This window comes from Hyposmocoma kahamanoa, unplaced genomic scaffold (genome assembly GCF_003589595.1).
Source record: "Hyposmocoma kahamanoa isolate Upper Pololo Valley unplaced genomic scaffold, ASM358959v1 160, whole genome shotgun sequence".
NCBI lineage: Eukaryota > Metazoa > Arthropoda > Insecta > Lepidoptera > Cosmopterigidae > Hyposmocoma > Hyposmocoma kahamanoa.
In genome coordinates this window covers 6,367,856-6,387,522 of record NW_020653575.1, presented here as the reverse complement: position 1 = coordinate 6,387,522, position 19,667 = coordinate 6,367,856, and the positions used below count along the sequence as shown (strand labels likewise).

The 19,667-nt window shown below is 40.1% G+C and overlaps 1 protein-coding gene across 1 annotated transcript in view; it reads left to right on the top strand.

Annotated features, from left to right (window-relative positions):
* LOC113225469 overlaps positions 1-10,120 on the top strand; it is a 193,273-nt gene extending 183,153 nt beyond the window's left edge. The window contains exons 22-30 of the mRNA XM_026457786.1: positions 109-367; positions 1,376-1,508; positions 2,506-2,667; positions 3,375-3,587; positions 4,532-4,691; positions 5,338-5,558; positions 6,253-6,393; positions 7,289-7,533; positions 8,820-10,120. Of these exons, the coding sequence (XP_026313571.1) occupies positions 109-367; positions 1,376-1,508; positions 2,506-2,667; positions 3,375-3,587; positions 4,532-4,691; positions 5,338-5,558; positions 6,253-6,393; positions 7,289-7,533; positions 8,820-8,932 (1,647 nt within the window). The 3' untranslated portion in view covers positions 8,933-10,120. The remainder of the gene's footprint in view (positions 1-108; positions 368-1,375; positions 1,509-2,505; positions 2,668-3,374; positions 3,588-4,531; positions 4,692-5,337; positions 5,559-6,252; positions 6,394-7,288; positions 7,534-8,819) is intronic.
* Positions 10,121-19,667: the final 9,547 nt, after the last annotated feature.

Sequence of the window (19,667 nt, the reverse complement as noted above, 5' to 3'; positions counted from 1 at the left end):
GAGCCTAATCGTTCAACTTTCTGTCCTTTTCTCGAGCGACGGTCCCGCCTTCGTAGTTTATAAATTGTTCTGATCTATTGAAATACGAGGCAGCGTCACCTGTTGCAGAACGCGAACGCGTACTCGCGGCCGTACGCGGTGGAGAACCGGCAGATCATCATGACGGACTACATCACGTCGCAGCAGATGCACGGCGCGGGCCGGCGCGCGCCCCCGCCCGAGCGGCAGGCCGTGGGGGGCGCGGGGGGCGCGGCGGCCGCGGCCGACCGCGCGCCCAGTCCGCAGTACTCGCCGCAGCCCCGCAGGGACCAGCCGTCCGTCATCCAGAGGCACGTCTACACGCACCCGCACTCGCATCCGCCGCCAGGTCAGTCCGCGACTTTCTTTTTGGGAACCACGTGTTATCTGGAGTTTAAAATATTGTTATTTTTAGTTGGGTTCAAAAAAAGTTGTGTATGTTACGCGATTTTGGTGATTCTTTTTTTTTTTTGTTGGAAAGAGGGTACCTCAATATTGATCCCATTTAAATTTGAAGAAAATATTTCACTTCTAAGCATTGACTTACAAATAAATGGACGACGGGTCTAATACAAAAACCACGAAAAAAATGTCCCAAGTCAACCTATTCGAAATTTAAATTGTTATGTCATCGCAGTATCGCGCTGTCCGTAGAACAAATGAAGACTAAAGCGGAGTGTCGCGCTCTGTATACGATTTTAGCGCCTTACAAGTGCGGACACTTTTTAGCGCGGACCCGACGTCCTTATAATTGTAAGTCAATGCTTCTAAGGTATGAATACGGTTTAGCGCACTTTCCTTTAACAGATTTCAGTAAAACTTAGCAAAGAGGCACCTCTTTGCCAAGTTTTACTGAAATCCCAATAAAAAAAGCTGTTCAGTGAACTTTTGAGGTCGGGTTTTTTAAAATTTTTTTTTAATGTTTCAAAACAAAATTAGGGGATCGGGACACTTGTGGAATAAAGTTTTTTTGCGATTTCTGATATCTAGTATTCTTACCTATGTTGACCATGTTGTCATGGAAAAATTTTCTAAAAATTGCTTTTTATTTTGCTGACTGTACCTTGTCTTTAAAATCTTGACCCTACTGAAATATCTTCAAAATTCATAAACAGCCTTCTAAAACCCGTTTCCTATAGTTATGACAGTTAACTATCCTTGCTGACCTGTCTCAAATTTCCACCCTGTAATGATTTGTTGTTAACATTTAACTGGGGGACTTAATCCTATTCAGCCTTAAAACAGAGTACGCAAATATAACTACCATCAATTTGGTATCAATCGACGTGTTTATATTCGAAAAAGGAAGCAGTTTGAATGGGTAAGACCAGAGATACACAAAGAACGATTGGCGCAGGTCACGAGGCGTTCAAGTCGCTGGTGGACGTGGCGTCGGCGGCCACGGCGCTGCCCGTGCCGCGCGGCGCACAGCCCGACGCCAAGCAGGACGCGCTAGCGCAGAGCGGCCACGCTGCCCACCACGACATCCGGTCAGTCTCACCCTTGTCTCTGTCTTGCGTTCTGTGCCATACGCACCCTTTCCCCCACAGCCTTCCACATCTTACACCTCATCGACGTGCGTCAATGTTATGCGCCAACATTTTATTAGCTTCTACAATTGTGAAACAAAAAAGCATGACATTTATTACCTATACTGCCTCGCATATATATACGCAGAGGTCCTCGGGTTCGATTCCCGGGCCGGGAATATTTGTATGGCCTGCATTTATTTCTCTCGTGAGTTTGGGTGTAATTTGTGGTTGTCTATGTGTGTGTCCATGGCACCCGCGACACAGGGTTTCCCTTGTGCGGGGCTATGTTGAGTGTATGCGTTATTATTATTATTATACACTGAATTCAACAAATATACAGGTTGCTAATCAGTTAGGTACAAACATTTTCAATTACTTACCTCATGGTAATCACTTGAAAGTGGGAATAATCGCAATTAGTAATTTTTATATTATTCTTAAAAAAATTATACTGGCACAAGCCGAGTGGCCGCCATAAAGGAAATAATAATAATGTGCACTTGTCACTTGCTAGAATCTCAGACTACTGTTCTCAATCAAAAAATTTTAAAGTTTTTAGTTCAAAAGTTATTAAACGGAGAATAGGATTATAAGCGAACGGTGAACACGGTGACGTGTCTTTGCAGAACAGATTAAAAATATTACAATTTTCTGATTTTACTAATTAATTTAACAATACAAATAATTATTATTTCATTAAAATATTTGCTCAATAATCGTTTTTGTTATCTTCACTTACCTATATCATTCAACATTTTTGAAAAACGGACATTACATCAATATTATATTTCAAGTCAGTATTTATGTCATTCAAAATTAATTCTAAAATAAACAATACGTAGCATTGCATTTATAATACATTACTTGTAAATTATCCGTATTTAATTTATTGGTACCTTAATCCTTTACAAACACCTATCATGGCCGAGCATTTAAAATGATTTGAAAATTGCAGACTGCAAGACCGCATGCAGCGTGACATGGCGATGAAGTACCACCAACAGCAGCAGCAGCTGCAACAGTACCACCAAATGGACCGCGACCGTCGTGCGCAGCAGGCACACCAGGCACATTTTGAGCGTGACAGGCAGATCGTCATGCAACACAACCGAGAAAGGTAATAGCTTCCAGCCATGAATTATCAAAACACGGACACTGTCACTAGCTATACTATAGAATGATTGTTTACTCGCTGCAGACTTGGCCATAAATTGCAGTTTAATAGTTTTTTGTAGCAGTGGAGCTATGCTTGTGAAAGAGATCGTCTAGGTAAGTACTGCCTCCTTACCTATTTCTGCCGCCGAGCACTAATGTAAGCATGGCTGCGTTCCGGTTTGGAAGGGTAAAGGTGTTGGTGAAATTACAGGCACATGGGACTTTTCAATTTATGTCTCAGGGTGACGGGCACAGTGGCAGTGCCCCTCAGATCTTTGCGATTGTATGCAACTGTTATGGACAGGCGTCCCGTCCAAGTGTCCTTAGTGATTCATTTGTTTTCGTCGTTAATCTGAGCACGCGTAACGTACGCTCAACACTCAGCAAGAGCAAACGTGTGGTATATTTTTAAACAAAAAACGAGGCTTGAACTGTTGGTTATTTTGAAAACATTTTTGATATGGCTGCTTTTCAAATATAGTTATTCGGGCCAAAGTAGTTTTTTTTAATACACAGTGCAACAAATTTTATTGAGGACTTGACACGTTTCACGTTACGTCATGTCGCGTTTAAAATCCTCATCAGGATTTGTGGTATTGAGATAGGCCGGTGTCGTAAAAAGCACTCGTGCCACGGTAAGTGCAGAGCTAGAACCGCGTGCGTGTGCAGGGAGCGCGCCATGGCGGCGCTGCAGGAGCGGCACATCGCGCTGGAGCAGCAGCACTCGGCGCACCACCACCCGCACCTGCTGCACGAGCGGCACCACCTGCCGCACCCGCTGCCCGCGTCAGCCGCCGAGCCGCGGCTGCTGCCCGCGCCCGCGCCCGCCTACACGCAGCCCAAGCACCGCGCGCACACGCCGCACGCCGACCGCAAGGACGCGTGAGTCGCTGGCTTTCTTGCCGGGAAACAACACTTACTCGCCTTCAGTTAATGTCGTGTCGCTTAATGTAGTGTGTTTTTCTAACTGGTATGGGGAAATTCGATGGGGGGATTCAGTAGCAGTAGAGCTCCTTGTGAAAGAATTCGTCCAAGGAAGCGCTGCCACCTTACCTATTTCAATGTGAACATTACTGCGTTCCGGTTTTGAAGGGTAAGGGTGCTGGTGAAATTACAGGCACATGATGCTTCACGGTGATGAGGTGAGTGGCGGTGCTTCTGAGATTTTTGAGATTTAAAGCTCTGAGTGGCACTGCAACTGTTATAGACAGACGTGTCGCTTACCATCAGGCGCGCACGGCTTGTTCGTCTCGTTAGTATCATAAAAACAAATCGTTATTACAGAGAAACTCTTAGGCACCATTGGGTTTTTTTATGAAAACAATTTTGACATAGTCATTTACTTGGTAGCATGAGTTGGCTATAAAAATGACTATTATCGCTAATTTATATTTGAATGTTTGGTGGTGTCATTTGTGGGAAACAAATAAACATTTTCTTTCATTCTTTTTTTTTAATGCTAACTGACCCAGTTTCTTGAAAGGAACGTTTTATTGCATTGGAAGAAAAATATCAGTACAGTAGAAATTGGTTCAAGTTTTTGGATGTTGGATTTGTTTTCACAAACAAAAACCTAATTAGTTCCATAGAATTTCCCCTGTATGCTTATGTATGGTATAGACCTTCCTCACTCTGTCCAAGTTAAAAACACACTACAAGTGTAATACATATATAAATTAAAAAATGCGTTCTATGCAGCGTAGTAACAAACGGTTCCTCGGGCTTGATTGTAAATTTTTGTGATGTTTCAACCTATTCAGCGCCCACTGGGGTAGGGAGCACTTTGGGGAAGTAGGCTCTAACCTTTTGACCGGTTGGGGTTGCAGCCGTCCGCCCGTGTCGACGAGCTCGGTGGCGGCGGCCGTGGCGGCGGCGGTGGCCGGCGGCGAGGCGCGGCAGCGCTCCGAGGGCACGCTCACCGCCGCCAGCCTCATCGACGCCATCATCACGCACCAGATCAGCCAGAGCAGCGAGCAGCGGTTCCCGGTACGCTGCGCCACCTTGTCTCACCTCTTCACTCTAATACCTATGTATACACTACATCGAGTATATAACCAGAAATAGAGACGAAATGTCGTTTCATTACGGGTGTCGTCAATTGTTTGACTTCAAATCGACCAGTTAACTTGAGCTTTGCTATAATGGACGAAATTTGCAAAATTATATATTTAATATTTAATTACCGATGAAATTTGATTCCATTTGTTTTGTAATTAGATGTTTTGCTGTTTTTTCCCACACCACCGAATGGAACAGCACGCCATTGTTGAGACATTACAATAAATACAGAATATTTCCGCTCTGCTCTAAAAGCTGCCTTAATATAATTCAACCGGAAAGTTTAAAAGTGTATCTCAATCTCTCAACTGAGAAGTAATAATAGCAACGCACACACTTATAGCCCCGCACTATAATAGAGGAACCCTGTGCGACGTGCCATGGTCGTACACATAGACACCACAAATTCACGAGCGAAATAAATGTATGCCATACAAATATTTCTCCCAGGCTGAGAATCGAACCAGCAACCTGAGACCTCTGCGTGGCAGACCAGCATGAATTCCGTTAGTTCCTCTTGAGTTGCCAATGCTTATCAGTTTATAATGAAATCACCAATACTTGTCTACAACAGGCACTGATCCGCGAAGATAGCAACACGAACAACCAGCCCGCCCCCCTCGAACGGAACGAGCGAGTGCCCGCGCACTCCGACCGCGAGAGGGAACGGGAACGCGAACGAGAGAGGGAGAGGGAAGACGCCGCGCATACCACCAGCATTAAGCTCGGAGATCTCGCATCTAATATCATCACGAGGGACTTCTGCAGTCCCACTACCTCCTTGGTTCATCATAAGTACGTACATAATGTTTTACGTTTTTTCTAGCACAGAAAATAAATAATTAAACAGATCCCAAATCGAGTTTCCTCCAAATACAGATGTAGCAGTGTATTAAGTAAATTCTTTTTATTATATCGCTTGGTACAAGTTGGTGGTATAACAACGACATAACGATGGAGTGTAACTTTCTAGTCCCATAGTGGTCTATATGGACCCCCAGGGGTTCACTCCAAACTACAAGGGGTCTATGTCAGCAAAAAAAAAAAGGAAATACGTAAGACATTTAAGTGGGTCCACGAGAGTCGAGCCCATTTATGCAGATCGTGACATTACACAGATTTATATACATAATACTTTCTTATAATAGATATAGGTATAAATTACCTATGAATTTTCATGACAAACAAGTTTATTCGGCTAGAATCGGCTAGATAAATGTATAAAATTTAACATATATTTTTTAATAAACTTTCTCAGCTATCAAAAACACGTTTGGAGGTGATAAATTAGAGAATAAATCCATATTAGAAAGGCACACGGCTAGGCTACGCATTTGCGTGAAAAAATCGGCATGTGGTTTACGAGAGAAAAAAGTTTGAGAACCTCTGTTCTAGTCGATTGAAAGAGGAACGAACGGTGGAACTAAATAGTAACATCTCTTCTGAAACGCATCCCACTTTATGTAAAATATTTGGTGCCTATACACAGCAGTCGATTCGCGGTGCCGGTGACGGAGGCGTACAGCGTGGGCGGCGTGGGCGTGGGCGACGAGTGGAAGCGCCGCGACGCGCCCAAACACGCGCCCTACCTCGAGCCCGTCTCCCCGCCGGACAACCACCCTGCCAACAGGTAAGTTGAGACGGCTTTTTTAATTTAAAGTACAAAGTAATATTCTGCCGTCCACTAATTCAAACGCGGCTAAGTGACAAATCGACCCCTCCTACATAAAGTATCGTATGTCGAAATTGACAAGTTTACAGGGGAGCGTTTGTAACGAGTAACGAGTTTTGCCAAATAAAATGAGAAATGCTAAAGTCACGTGTTATGCTCATTTCAATGAATTCAGAACTTTAAAACGGTCCCATGTAAAGTTGGCAATTTCGACATACGACACTTTACGTAGGAGGGGTCGAAATGGTCAAATATCATTCATGATAAGCAAAAAGAGCACAAAATTCTCTTTTAAAAACAGGTAAAATTAGTTAACGACTTATCAGAACTTACCCTAACATTTGACATTGGTAATATGAAATAAATTATATTATGTTATATTATATTTTATTACTTAATTATTTGAGTCAATTATCGTGAAATATTAAATAATATTTCAGGTTACTACACTCGAATATTAATACTAAGAATATAAATTAATAATACTTCTCTATAGCCAGTCTTTTATCGAAAATGGAGTAAAATGACAGTTCTTTGCGCAAAACTTTGGTCGTGCATTGTGGACACGCAAATTGATAACTACTTTTCGAGCTACACGTATTACGAAATACATTGAAAAAAAAAGAAGAAATATATATAATAATAAAGCTCACGGTATTATATTTCTATATTATATAGTATTTAATCCCAACAAAGAGTTTGGGTATAAAAGCTGACTTTGCATATATAAACAGAACATATAGTTTTGTATAATAAATATAATAGAAAGGAAAAACTTTATTTTTACTAGCATTTTAAACAAGTCATTCGATTTCAGATAACGATCGATTAACGTAATCAAATATAATTCCAGAAACAACAGCAACAGAAGATATAGCGGCGTGTCAGGTGTTTCCGGATCCGGCGGGGTCCTGACCGCGTTCGACTACGTAACGCACCGCATCGTGGAGGTGATGAGATCGGACACGGACGAGCGCGCTGAACGAGACCGGGACCGAGAGCGAGACCGGGTGGAACGCGCCAAGCCGCTGGCTTTCCCCACTGCCGCCTACGCCTACCCGTATTCGGCTCTGAACGTCGCCACACCGCAAGGTGAAGGTATGTGTCATATAAAACTACTGTTACAAACTCAGACATATAATTAAACTACCAGATAACTAAATAACATTGGTCGGTACCCCCCGCCAGGAAAATGTTAGGTGCTACGTCAGTGATTAGTGTAGATCAGGCATCGAGTATATAACCAGAAATAGAGACGAAATGTCATTTAATTTGTTTGAAAACTATTCTGCCAAATCATTACGGTGACAACTGCGCTCCGATTGGCTAGCCCGAATTCGAAACAATTGTTGCGGGTCGGCAATTGTTTCAAATCGACCAGTTTAACTTGAGCTTTGCTACAATAGACGAAAATTTAAAAAATACGTATATTTAATATTTAATTAAGAGTTGTTATCTTTATTACAATAAATACTAAATATCTTTGGAATATACGGAGACGTACACACAGGTCAGTTGTTGGCGCTGTACTATTTCAGCTTTCTAATTTGTGAATACAGTGCAAACGAGAGTTGATATTTGAAAGTGATATAAAGCCCATTTGCCTGATGAGTTAGTAGTCAGGGGTGGATGGCCCTTCTTTCGTCTCTATTTGTAATTGTGTACTCAATGAGATGAGACTTTAAAGTGACGTAGTTAGTGCAGTGTGTAATCCACATTGTCGGTGTTTTGAAGGAAGGACGTAAACGACATTTAAAAAAAAAATTCAGGTTAGCATGTTTTAGATTTTAACGATTGTTTTAAAATATTATGGTTTTAAATGGGTTTTAATGAAATTAGTCTTAAAATTGGATTTTAAACATTTCTGCAAAGCACCGACAACGTGACTTTAATAAGAATGAGGCAAACGAGGTTCTCGTCGACTCACCGCCGCGGAGTCTCATGATCGAGGATCTCGGACTCTTTCGAAACACGTCAAGCAAGAATTTGACTTAAATACGTAAATTATTTAAGAGTTTAAGTAACGAAAATAGTTTTTTATTTCTTTTACTCAAAACTTAAATTAGTGTTTACAATTGGATCTTCCTAGTAGGTATCATCTACCTGTATCGGGAGCCTTTCCAATATTCTTTAGTATGCAGAAATAAACCTTAATTAGTTGCTATAATGTACTAAAATTATTACAAATTGAAGAATTTGTATACAGTGAAATAGATTTTCATGAAGTAAGTAATACTAATAATAGTACAAGCAATATCTAATATCACCCTTTAGGGTGTTCCCAAGAGAATAATAACAATAATTATTATACGGGTACACTTTAAGGTACATGTACATACACATAGCGTTTTCACAAATGCCACATGTAACGCCCCTCTGCGCAGGCGCCGCCCCGCCCGCGTCGGCGCCCCCGCCGCTGGCGCCCGCGCCGCCGCCGCCGCCCGAGCCGGCGCCGCTGATGTCGGCGCAGTACGAGCCGCTGTCCGACGAGGACTGACCCCGCCCCGCCGCGCTGGCCGCCGCGCCCACCGGATAGCACAGGCACTCCGTCATCCGCCACACCGCCAGGTAGCACCCGCCGGCCGAGCCGGTGCGGTGCTTCGTGCAGTTCGCTCGTGGATGAACCCTTGGACGCAGTGACTGTCGTGACCGAAACGGACTTGACGCCGAAAGGCCGTTCGCTACGGAAGCTTTCGCTCGCCACTCGGCGATACTATGCGGACACTATAGTAGACGCGTCGGAAGAGTGAACAGAACAGTAAATCGTTTTATAAATAAATAATTATTAAAAAGTGACAAATTTAACCTTCAAGTATCTGTAACTCTTAATCGATAATCGGTAATGATCGAAAGACCGGAACGAAGGAACGGCTGACACCGGCGTACAGCGTCTTTAAAATGAAAGACGAGAAAGTGATCTCACTAACGTGATGCCACTTCGATCTTAGGGCGTTACGGGCGTCGATTCGCATCTAAACTAAATTCACAGATCTAAAACCGTTTAAATCTCTTTCTAATTGAAGTTAAATATTTATTGATAATACAGAAGAAAATGCAATTTTTAAATCTGTTACGTTAGTTTAGATCAAAATTGTTAGAATTGACACCCCACCTTGTATATTAAACTTATGTATAAAGCAGGGAAATAATACGTGTTGTGGGAAGCTTTAAGTGTCCGTGAGACGAATTCTATGGAGGAATCTGCGTAACAAACACAGTATAGCTACAATACAATACGAAGCGCTGCCTTCATCCATCATTTTTGTATACATCACTGGGAATCATTTCCTTAGCTAGCACAGAATACAAGCGAGTTTATTAGTGCTTCTATAGCTGAGATATAAACCCATTTGACACTTTTATTTTGTTAGCAACAAATAATTGCATAATTAAAATTTTTACCGTAAGTAGAACTCGAATTGCCTATTTTAGTTTACATTAATATCTAAATACGTTTGAAAAACAAACTACGATAAGGAATTGTCAAATGGATTTAAGGTATGCACTTGGTGAAAACGTTACGTTACGTTTGTTAACATAAAAGCTGTTCGTCTTTTTTCTACCTTTGATGTTATGCGTGATAGCTAAATTTCTTTAAGTGAGAGATAAAGAACCTTGCGTCTATGTTTTGGAATTTAGATGTTTTTACATATTTTTTTTAAACATACTTTTTTTAAACATACTTTATTTGACTTTAAGATTGATTATTGATTTTTTTAATTGAATTTCACGATGTTGAACTGTATAATATTAATATATTTTTTGTGAAATAATTTCTCTAGTTTGTTATAAATTTCCGACAGAAATTGAACCTGTGCCGTCGCTCTGCCAACTGAGCTACAAGTCGAATTAGTACATCGACGAAATTCTTCTTTGTGTCTGTTATAGATCTTTCTATTACGTTTTTCAGCTTTCAACGCTGTAAGATTAATGTAGTTAAAAGCCTCGGTCTCTTTAAAACGCTGTGTGGTAAAAATTAATAACTGACAATGAAGTTTTTATTTACTGTCAGCATGTTTCACCATAATAATAATAACGCATCACACTCAACATAGACTAGGGAAACCCTGTGTCGTGGGTGCCATGGACACACGTAGACAACCACAAATTACATCCAAACTCACGAGAGAAATAAATGTAGGCCATACAAATATTTCTCTCGGCCCGGGAATCGAACCTGGGCCCCCTGCGTGGCAGTCCGACGAGGTAATCGTTCGGCAACGAAGGTAGTTGAATGAATAATGATTATTAAATTTGCTTTTTTTTTGTAAAATTACTCCACTTAATACAAAGATCGGACACTTAGAAAACATTCCTTCGATCCGGCCAGATTCAAACCGACGTCTCCTAGCAAACCGTGCCAACTAAGCCACGGAACGAATCAGTGGACCTCACGAATTCTTCTATGTACTTGTTGTCGGTTTTTGGTTTTTAACGTCGGTTCAAATCCGACCGGATCAAAGGAATTTTTTTCTAAGCATTCGATCTTTATATTAATAATTATAACATACTATTTCGCACTTAAGATTTCTTTAGCTCTCACCTACAGAATTTTATGTTTTTATTCATAAACATCTTTAATCGCCAACTGTATCATCAAGTTTGAAATAAACTAAAAAGCATTCGGCCTACGTTATTGTAGTACAAGGTATGTTGTTAAAAATACTGACAAAGGTTTATGTATTCTGTGTAAATTTAAATGTTGCATGTCGATATTGTTCAAGAATTTGTGTCAAACTTATTGTATTCTATGCTGTGAATGTACATGACTGAAATTATCAAATTCATTCTTTTATATATATACATATATATATTTAAAAAAATGCTTCTATCGAATTAGGGAGAATGGTTAACAAATTGTTTCATAACGTCGTGAGCATAAGCGTAAACAAAATTGACTTTTCTAAATCCATTTTGTCTCTTTGACTTTAAGAGCCGAGAGCCAAAATACGGCTCCAAGTTTAGATTTGTATTTAAAAAAAATGCACTTGATTATCGACGTCAAAATGTTATTAAAAAAACACCCTACGTTCGAGACTAAAAAGTAAATATTATAGAAGCGAATAGGTATTTAATGCCTCAGCGTAGATTGAGAGAAAGAAAAGAAATATTCTTTCATATCTATAATATTTTCTTTCTAGTGTTGAAAAGCGATTAAACGCTGTCGCTAACGCTAAAACTTTCTTCGTATTTTTAATAAGCGGCAGATAATCGTATCTTCTCGGTCGCTGAATATTCTAAAGAAAAAATTGAACCAGTCTTCCATCGCCACTCCGACACTACACGTAGAATAATTATCCTATTCGTCCAATTCGTAGATACACTTAGATACTTACTTGTATATTGTGTATAGACTCGTGAGATCAACGACACTTACCCAGGCGCATGCCGCGTGTATATTTCTCGCCTTGGCTCCGCTAAGCTGGACGCTGCATCACGGCGCTGCGTAAAAAGGTCCAAGTCTAATGCAACCGGAATGGCAAAATCAGATTACAGTCTTGGGTCTTTTTACGAAGTGACGAAGCGATATTTTGTTATATAAATTTACGTTTAAAAACTTTTTTGTAAGATTATACTTTGTAAAGCTTCGCTTCGGATTTCGCTGTTGCAACAATCATTCACGTTAGTTAGTTTACGCGTAGTTGAATTCTTATCATTTACGTCTCATGTAAATATGTCATTGTCATTCGTTAATGTACAGCCGATGCGGCCGCCGCGCGCCAGCGAAACCCGAAACAAAAACAAACAGTTTTACGATACTCGACATTTTCCGGAAAGCAAGTTGAACTGTTCAAATACCCTTATTAATATAAAAAAAAATATACATAATGTACACACGGTTAACGGATTAATTAAAGTAAAAGGTAAATTATATACATATTGTAAAAGTGTATGGTTATTATGTATAGATACTGTGCATTTGTAATTAATAATTATACAGACGTTTAGTTAAGACTTACTATAGAGATTTCATTTTTAGTTAGGAGGGCCTTGCCGCGCGCCGCCGGGGGCGGGGTGGCGGGGTGGCGGGGGTCGCAGCCCGCGCCCGCGCGAAAAAAGCATTTCACTGTGTGATGTGTTCCATTTCCCTGACGCACTCGGTTCGGCCGCGCCCGGCCGCAGAGGGCTCGCACCGACAGATGCCAACCGGTAGAAGGCTGCGGCTGAAACGCGTGCGCATTAAGTTTTGTAAATGTTTTCGAGTTATGTGTAAAAACGACTGATTAAATTTTACTTTGAGCGAGTGGAGGCGCGCGGCAGCCGGCGCCCGGCCCCCGGCACTCTGACATTGTGATTTCTTATAAATTGTATAATTTACTTGTAAGTAGTAAAAGAAAAGGTAACCCTTGTAAGGTCCGATCATGAAAAAAATTTTGGGAGGACAAATCAATAAATAAGATGCAAATCTATTTCACTTGTTTCATTTCCACTTCTGTCGCAGTCTAATTACAGAACCAGACGTCTCTAGGTCACTTTGAACCTAAACGGTAAAAAGTTAACTCTACCAAATATGAAAATGTGACTTATTACCCGTTTTACATTTCCTAGTTTTATTCGCCGAGATTGCTTCTAAGAAATTGTTGAAATATAATTTTTTTATTTAGACTAACACAAAGTTTATAAATGGTCCAAAATGGGTTTCGCGTGGTGCTGTCTACATCTTTTTCTAGAATAATATACAATAAGTGTACCGATGTGTTCGTCAGTTTAGTTGCAAAATTGAAGATTTTGTCGCTCCTTTGCTCAAAAGATACAGAAGAAAACCACCCAACATTAAAAAAAGGATTCAATGTACCAAAACCAACATGTGCGAATAACCGCATCCTGATAAGTTCCGTATATGCTCCATTACATAGTTTGACATATTGACAATTTTTTGTAACAGAAATGTAGTCTATGTTTGTTGGCTCTGAAAAACGACACAATCTAAAAATGACTCTTGAATTAGTGCCAATTAGGTTTAGTAACAAAATCAACGACTTAGAATCATAGTAATGGAAAGAAGCCCAAGATTCAGCTACAGCAACCCAAAGACCAGAGCCTGGACAGGCGTGACTGTGTTCTCAGCGTATCTTGTGCTACTCATGGTGGAAATATACGTGGACATATTCGAAGATCGAGTGCATTTGCGTTTCTATGACAAGATATGTGGTTTCGTTGGTTATTTACGCGGATGAGAAAGATTTACATTCAAATAATTATGAACTTGTGAATATTGTGCCAAATGATAGAAAGAAGCTCGTTGCCATCATTGAAAAAGGGGTTTTTTTAATGTAAAGAAAGAGGCAAACGAGCAGACGAGTCACTTGATGGGAGGTGGTAATACTTCAGAAGGAAGATCATTCCACATCTTACAGGTTCGAGGAAGGAACGAACGAGATACCCGCGTGGTCTTAAAATGCCAGACATCTAAGATGTGGGGATGGATTCTACTCCTTTGGCGGGAGGTACGATGATGGAAACGAGACGATTGCACCAGTTCGAAAAGTTCCTCAGAGCAGTCACCATTATAAAGATGGTAAAACACACACAGATCCGACGTCTCGCGACGATCCGCAGGCTACGGGGCTCTACAGGAGTTGATTTTATATAAGTAAATAATGTGATTTGAGTTATTTAAAAGCCTGTATTTAATGCGCAAATACAACTGAATGTCTACAACTAAGAGTCGTATTCCAGAACTCTACTCAATGCTCAAGTCAGGACTTGAGTATGTCAAGTCCCTGCCATTAGGGTCGTATTTCCAGTGCTTGTGTTTCCATTGCAATCCTGACTTGAGCATTGAGTATAGTTCTAGAATACGACCCTAAGTGCACTGCAATTGTTATTCAGACAGGCGTGTCGCTTACCACCAGGCGCACGACTTGTTTGTACCGTCACTTGATATCGTAAAAAAAGAATACAAAAAGAGTAGTTTCACGAAAAATATCTGAATAAATCATGGTAATAAAAACATGACAGGACAGAACAGAACAGGATATTCAATGAAATATAGCGACATTTCTATCAGTCTTTTGGTAGCACTAAAGGTAAAGAAACTTTCATACTGTAGGGACTTGAGTATGATTTCGAGTGCTTTAAATCATACTAAAACCCTGACTTGAGCATTGAGTAGAGTTTTAGAATACGACCCTTAGATTCGGTTACATTATACAGGCAACTTGTAAAATTACCAAAAATAAATTTTTTTGTTGTACTGTTTGACACTTTTTAAACCGGTATTTGGTAGTAAGATTCAAAGGATTAGCAAGTTGAAGTGGCAGTGGGCAGGGCACATAGCTCGTTGCGGCGGAAACGTTCTCCAATGGCAGCCAGGAACCGGAAGGCGTTCAGTGGGACGGCCCTCTACTAGATGGACGGAGGACCTGGTAAGGGCGGCGGATAACAGATCCACGTCGCGTCCGATTGGCTAGTTTGGAAATTATTGGCGGAGGTCTATGTTCAGCGGTGGACGTCTTCCAGCTGATATGGTGATGACTTGGTAGTAAGTTGTTATTATTTTGATATATTATTTTGCATTGCTGCATTACCGAGTGCTGTCATTCAAGTAATAATTTTAGTGATGGGTTATCGCACAGAGTTGTCACCGGTTAGACATACATATTTATTTTTTTATACGAAAGTAAGTTGATGTTTGTGATGTTAGTAATATAGTCGTACAATGTTGTTAATATTTTCCAAATAACCCTGTATATGGCTAAGTTATAGAGATGGTGATAAGTCAATGGGAAACCGTTCCCCCGCTTCCCATTTGAAAGGTCTATGATTCGAACCCCTGTGTAATACCGAAGCATTGTATAATAATCAATCAGAACTTGGCAATTTAGATGAACAGCCATTGCAAATTGGACCTTCGAAAGTTGTTAAAGTAACTTATTGAACGAAATATTTTTTGTATTCTGCTTTTCATTTTAAAGTGAAAATAATGATTAACAATTAATACAATGTCGTCGTTTTAAAAGATAAGCGCTCAAGTGGATTCGGATATTGAAAATAAATTCTACTTTACACATGATTTCTTTTTTTATGATACCAAATCACGGGACGAGCAAGTCGTGCGCCTGGTGGTAGACGAAACGCCTGTCCACAGCGGCTGCAGTGCCACACAGTTTCAAATTGCAAAGATTTGAGGAGCTACCGCGCCCATCACCCTGAGACATAAGTTGACAAGTCCCATGTGCCCGTAATTTCACGAGCAAGCTTACCCTTAAAAACCGGAATGCAGTAATGGTCAATCTTCAATTTCTAAGTTATTTGTGAATATTTAGCAGCAATACCTATCGAGTGGGTACCTCTAGCTAATGTTGAAGGAAAACATTATCATAACGAAACCTGCATGTCGATCAAGCTTCACAACCTTCGGAAAACGTTAAATCCTCTCCTTACAATAGACCATGGCCAGCAGTGGGCCGTTTTAGTCGTTTTTTTAACAGCAGTAGAGCTCCTTGTGAAAGAGTTTGTTCGGGAAAGGAAAGTACTGCCACCTTACCTATTTCTACCGCCAGCAGTGATGTGAAAACTCTTCGATATTTTAACTGAATCATTCGATTGGATATTGTTCTCGAATCAAAGGGTGCTTTCCGAGCTATTCAGAACATTCAGAGTTAAACATTCGATTCGGATGCAATATCGTTGTCCAACAGCGTTTACGGAGTTAGTCGGTGAAATAGATTAGAAGTTTGAAAATCGTTTTATATGTATACATTTTTAAGACTGTAAAGGCCTAAAATATAGAAATGCATTTGTCTTGCATTAAAATAAACTAATAAAATTGAACAAAATCCAGACTTTATTTAAAATAATAAGAGATATCCATATTAGATTCTTGCTTTGTAAACATTCGGTAACTTTCATTCGATAACTGTGCTCTGAGTAACGCAAGTTCTAGTAATCGTATAGTTCGGTTTCGAATACGACAGCTTGTCATTCCATTCGGGTGTTGCGAATAAAAATGAAAAGAAATCTGTCGACAACTGAGTTATCGTAAGGTTCTAAATCGACTCCTTGGTGATATTACAGGCACTTGGGACTTGGCAACTTGTCATATCACATGACTGACGAACATGAGACGTCAAGCGCCTGATGGGTAAGCGACACGTCTAACCATAGTTGCAGTGCCACTCAAATCTTCAAATATCTGAGATTTATCGCTCGTCACCCTGAAATATTAATTTTAAAGTCTCATATATTTGTAGTTTCAGCAACATCATTTCTCTTTAGAACCGGAAGGCAGTAATGCTTGCGTTACTACTAGGCGGCAGGAATATATTGGTGTATTCCGTCTCTGATGATTAGTAAATAATGATCTCATCGTTAATGAACAAACATTGAAGTTGTCTGCTTTAATTGACGTCTTCTAATGTGTTAAGTAATTTACTTTAATTTAGAACAGTATGTTATAATTATTAACACAAAGATCGTACACTCAGAAAAAATATTTAGTAATAGTAATTTCACATAAAAAAATAATTGAATATAAATTCAATAAAAATGTAAATACTGTGAATAGCGACATCTCTACCCGGGGCCGGTAGCTGTAAAGGTATCTAACTGGGTGACGAAATACTTTCATAGATGGCGCTACGGCTAAAATGTCGTTGAAAAACCAAATACAAAGACACGACAACAAGCACATAGAAAAATTCGGGTCCGCTGGTTCGTCCCGTGGCTTGGTTGGTATAGCGATAGCGTCTGACAAGGTATGCTAGAAGACGTCGGTTTGAATCCGGCCGGATCGAGGAAATATTTTCATCTTTGTTAATAATTGTGACGAACTAGTGGAGTAATTTCACATAACAAATAATTGAATATCAATTCAATAAAAATATAAATTAGAACATTATAGCTAAAGCCTGTTATTTGCCACAAATATACCATAGGAGACAGGTACCGTATCTAAGAACACGTACTAAGACGTTATATAGAATATTATACGAGACATTACTATAGAACAGCAGTGGGTTCGAATCTGGGCTCGCACATCCGTTTTTCGGAATTTATGTGAATAATTTAATTTTCGATGAAGGAAAACATTGTTGTGATGAAACTTGCTCGTCGAAAATTCAAAAATTCATAATCCTCAGAAAACATGTGAAGTCCTCCAACCTGCGTTAGATCGGCGTGGCGGAATATGGCCTAAAACCCTTGCCTGAAAGTAAACCCGTACCCAACAGTTGGACGAATAAATGGTTTGATGCATTGACTTACAAATAAATGGACGACGGGTCTAATACAAAAACCACGAAAAAAATGTCCCAAGTCAACCTATTTAAACGTAGTGACATGTAAAGGAATATGAAAAAGCTAAAACGTTGAATTTAAATTGTAATGTCATCGCAGTACTGTCTAATTTTGCTTGCTTCGCTGTCAGTAGAACAAACGAAGACTAAAGCGTGAATGACGCTCTGTATACGATTTTAACGCCCTATAAGTTTGGACACTTTTTAGCGCGGACCCGACGTACATACACACATCAAAAAAAGTTTGCGATCAATAGCATAAGCTCCTATAATTCTTTAAATTTAACTTTATCAAGAAAAAATCTATGTTGTATGCTTTCTTTAAATAGGAATACCCTGTTTGAAATTAAAATATAAAACTATTTTTTATTATTTATTTTAAAAAATTGAGCCATTAATCATAATGTAATAGTGATAGAAATTTCATAGAAAGAAAAAGACTGTTTAATTTAACTTAAACAACAATTTATTATTAAAAGGTGTGAATTCAATATAAAATAACTCCTCCCCTGGCTCGAATACATGCGAAGATCCTCCTGGGCATGCTGAGGATCAAGTTATCCAGCATTTCCTGGGGTAACCTATCCCATTCTTCAATAGCGGCTTCCCTGAGCTCTGGAACTGTCTGGGGACGTGGCTCACGGTTCCATACTGCTCGTTTAAGAGCATCCCACGCGTGCTCTATTGGGTTTAAGTCGGGCGAGCCGGCAGGCCAGTCTAATCGTGTGATATCGTATTCTTGAAGAGCAGCATTGACTCGTTGAGCTCGATGTGCGGGCGCATTATCATCGACCAGTACAAATTGGTGCCCATGGTTTACTCGGATGGTCTGACGATATCATCAATAGCAACTGCTTTGTACATGTCTGCTGTCATGAAGCCCCGATACGGGATCAAAGGCGTTCTAGCTCCAATCATAATGCCACCCCAAAAGGACACCGATTTTCCGCCTTGCTGAACTGTTCCAGTGGCAGTTCTTTGTCTTTCACGGTCGCCTGGTCTTCTCCAGACACGGACACGTCGGTTATCAGGATGAGTGCTGATTCGGAAATCGTCAACGAAGAGACAGTTTTGCCAAATGTTTTCGTCCTCACCTTCTTCATTTTGCCGAAGTCTAGCCCACTGCAATCTTCGTTGTTGACGTTGCCGGGAATTGAGCGGAGCTCGCCAAGACCTCCGTGCTCGTAATCCAGCCTGGTGCAAGCAATTGCGAACGGTCTGCGTGCTAACTTCAAGCCCAGAGGCGGCCCTGACTTCTGCTTTTATCTTAGTGGCGTTGATTGTTGGATCACGGGCTGCCAGCAATCTAATATAGCGCTTTTGGGCAGCTGTCAAAACAGTTGGGCGACCGCTGCGGGGTCGGTCAACTAAATTCCCCATTCCGTGATACCTCTGCAACGTAGCCACGACACAGGATTGGGATATAGCAAGTCTGCGTGCTATTACTCTCGTGGTGTATCCTTCTTCCCTCAAAGTTACTATTCTAGCTCGTAAAACCTCTGATAATCCTCTTGGCATTTTTTCAATCACAACTTTCCGCGAAAAATATCTTGAATCGCTTATAATTGACTAAATCAGATTTCTGAATGAGCGTAAGCTAGGACTGAAAGCCTTTTTATATGAAAAAACAATTGAACGGGGTCATTGTTTTATGTTCTAATTTATTTTTAAATAAAGAATCTAAAAAGAAGAAAAAATCATAATATAATCTACAGTAACAAAAAAGATTTCAGTTTTTCGAAGTGATCGCAAACTTTTTTTGATGTGTGTATAATTGTATATCGTACATGTAAGTCAATGGGTTGATGATAATAATGAGTTGAGAGCAGGATTAAACTAATATAAAATAAGACGAAAATTTTGTTGTAAATTTTATTACCAACATTCTCGAATCGCACGTTAACAAAATAACAACATATTATTTACAAACAAATAAACGTTCGGTTACAAACAGTATACTGATATTTGGTAACTTATGGTGAACATACATCA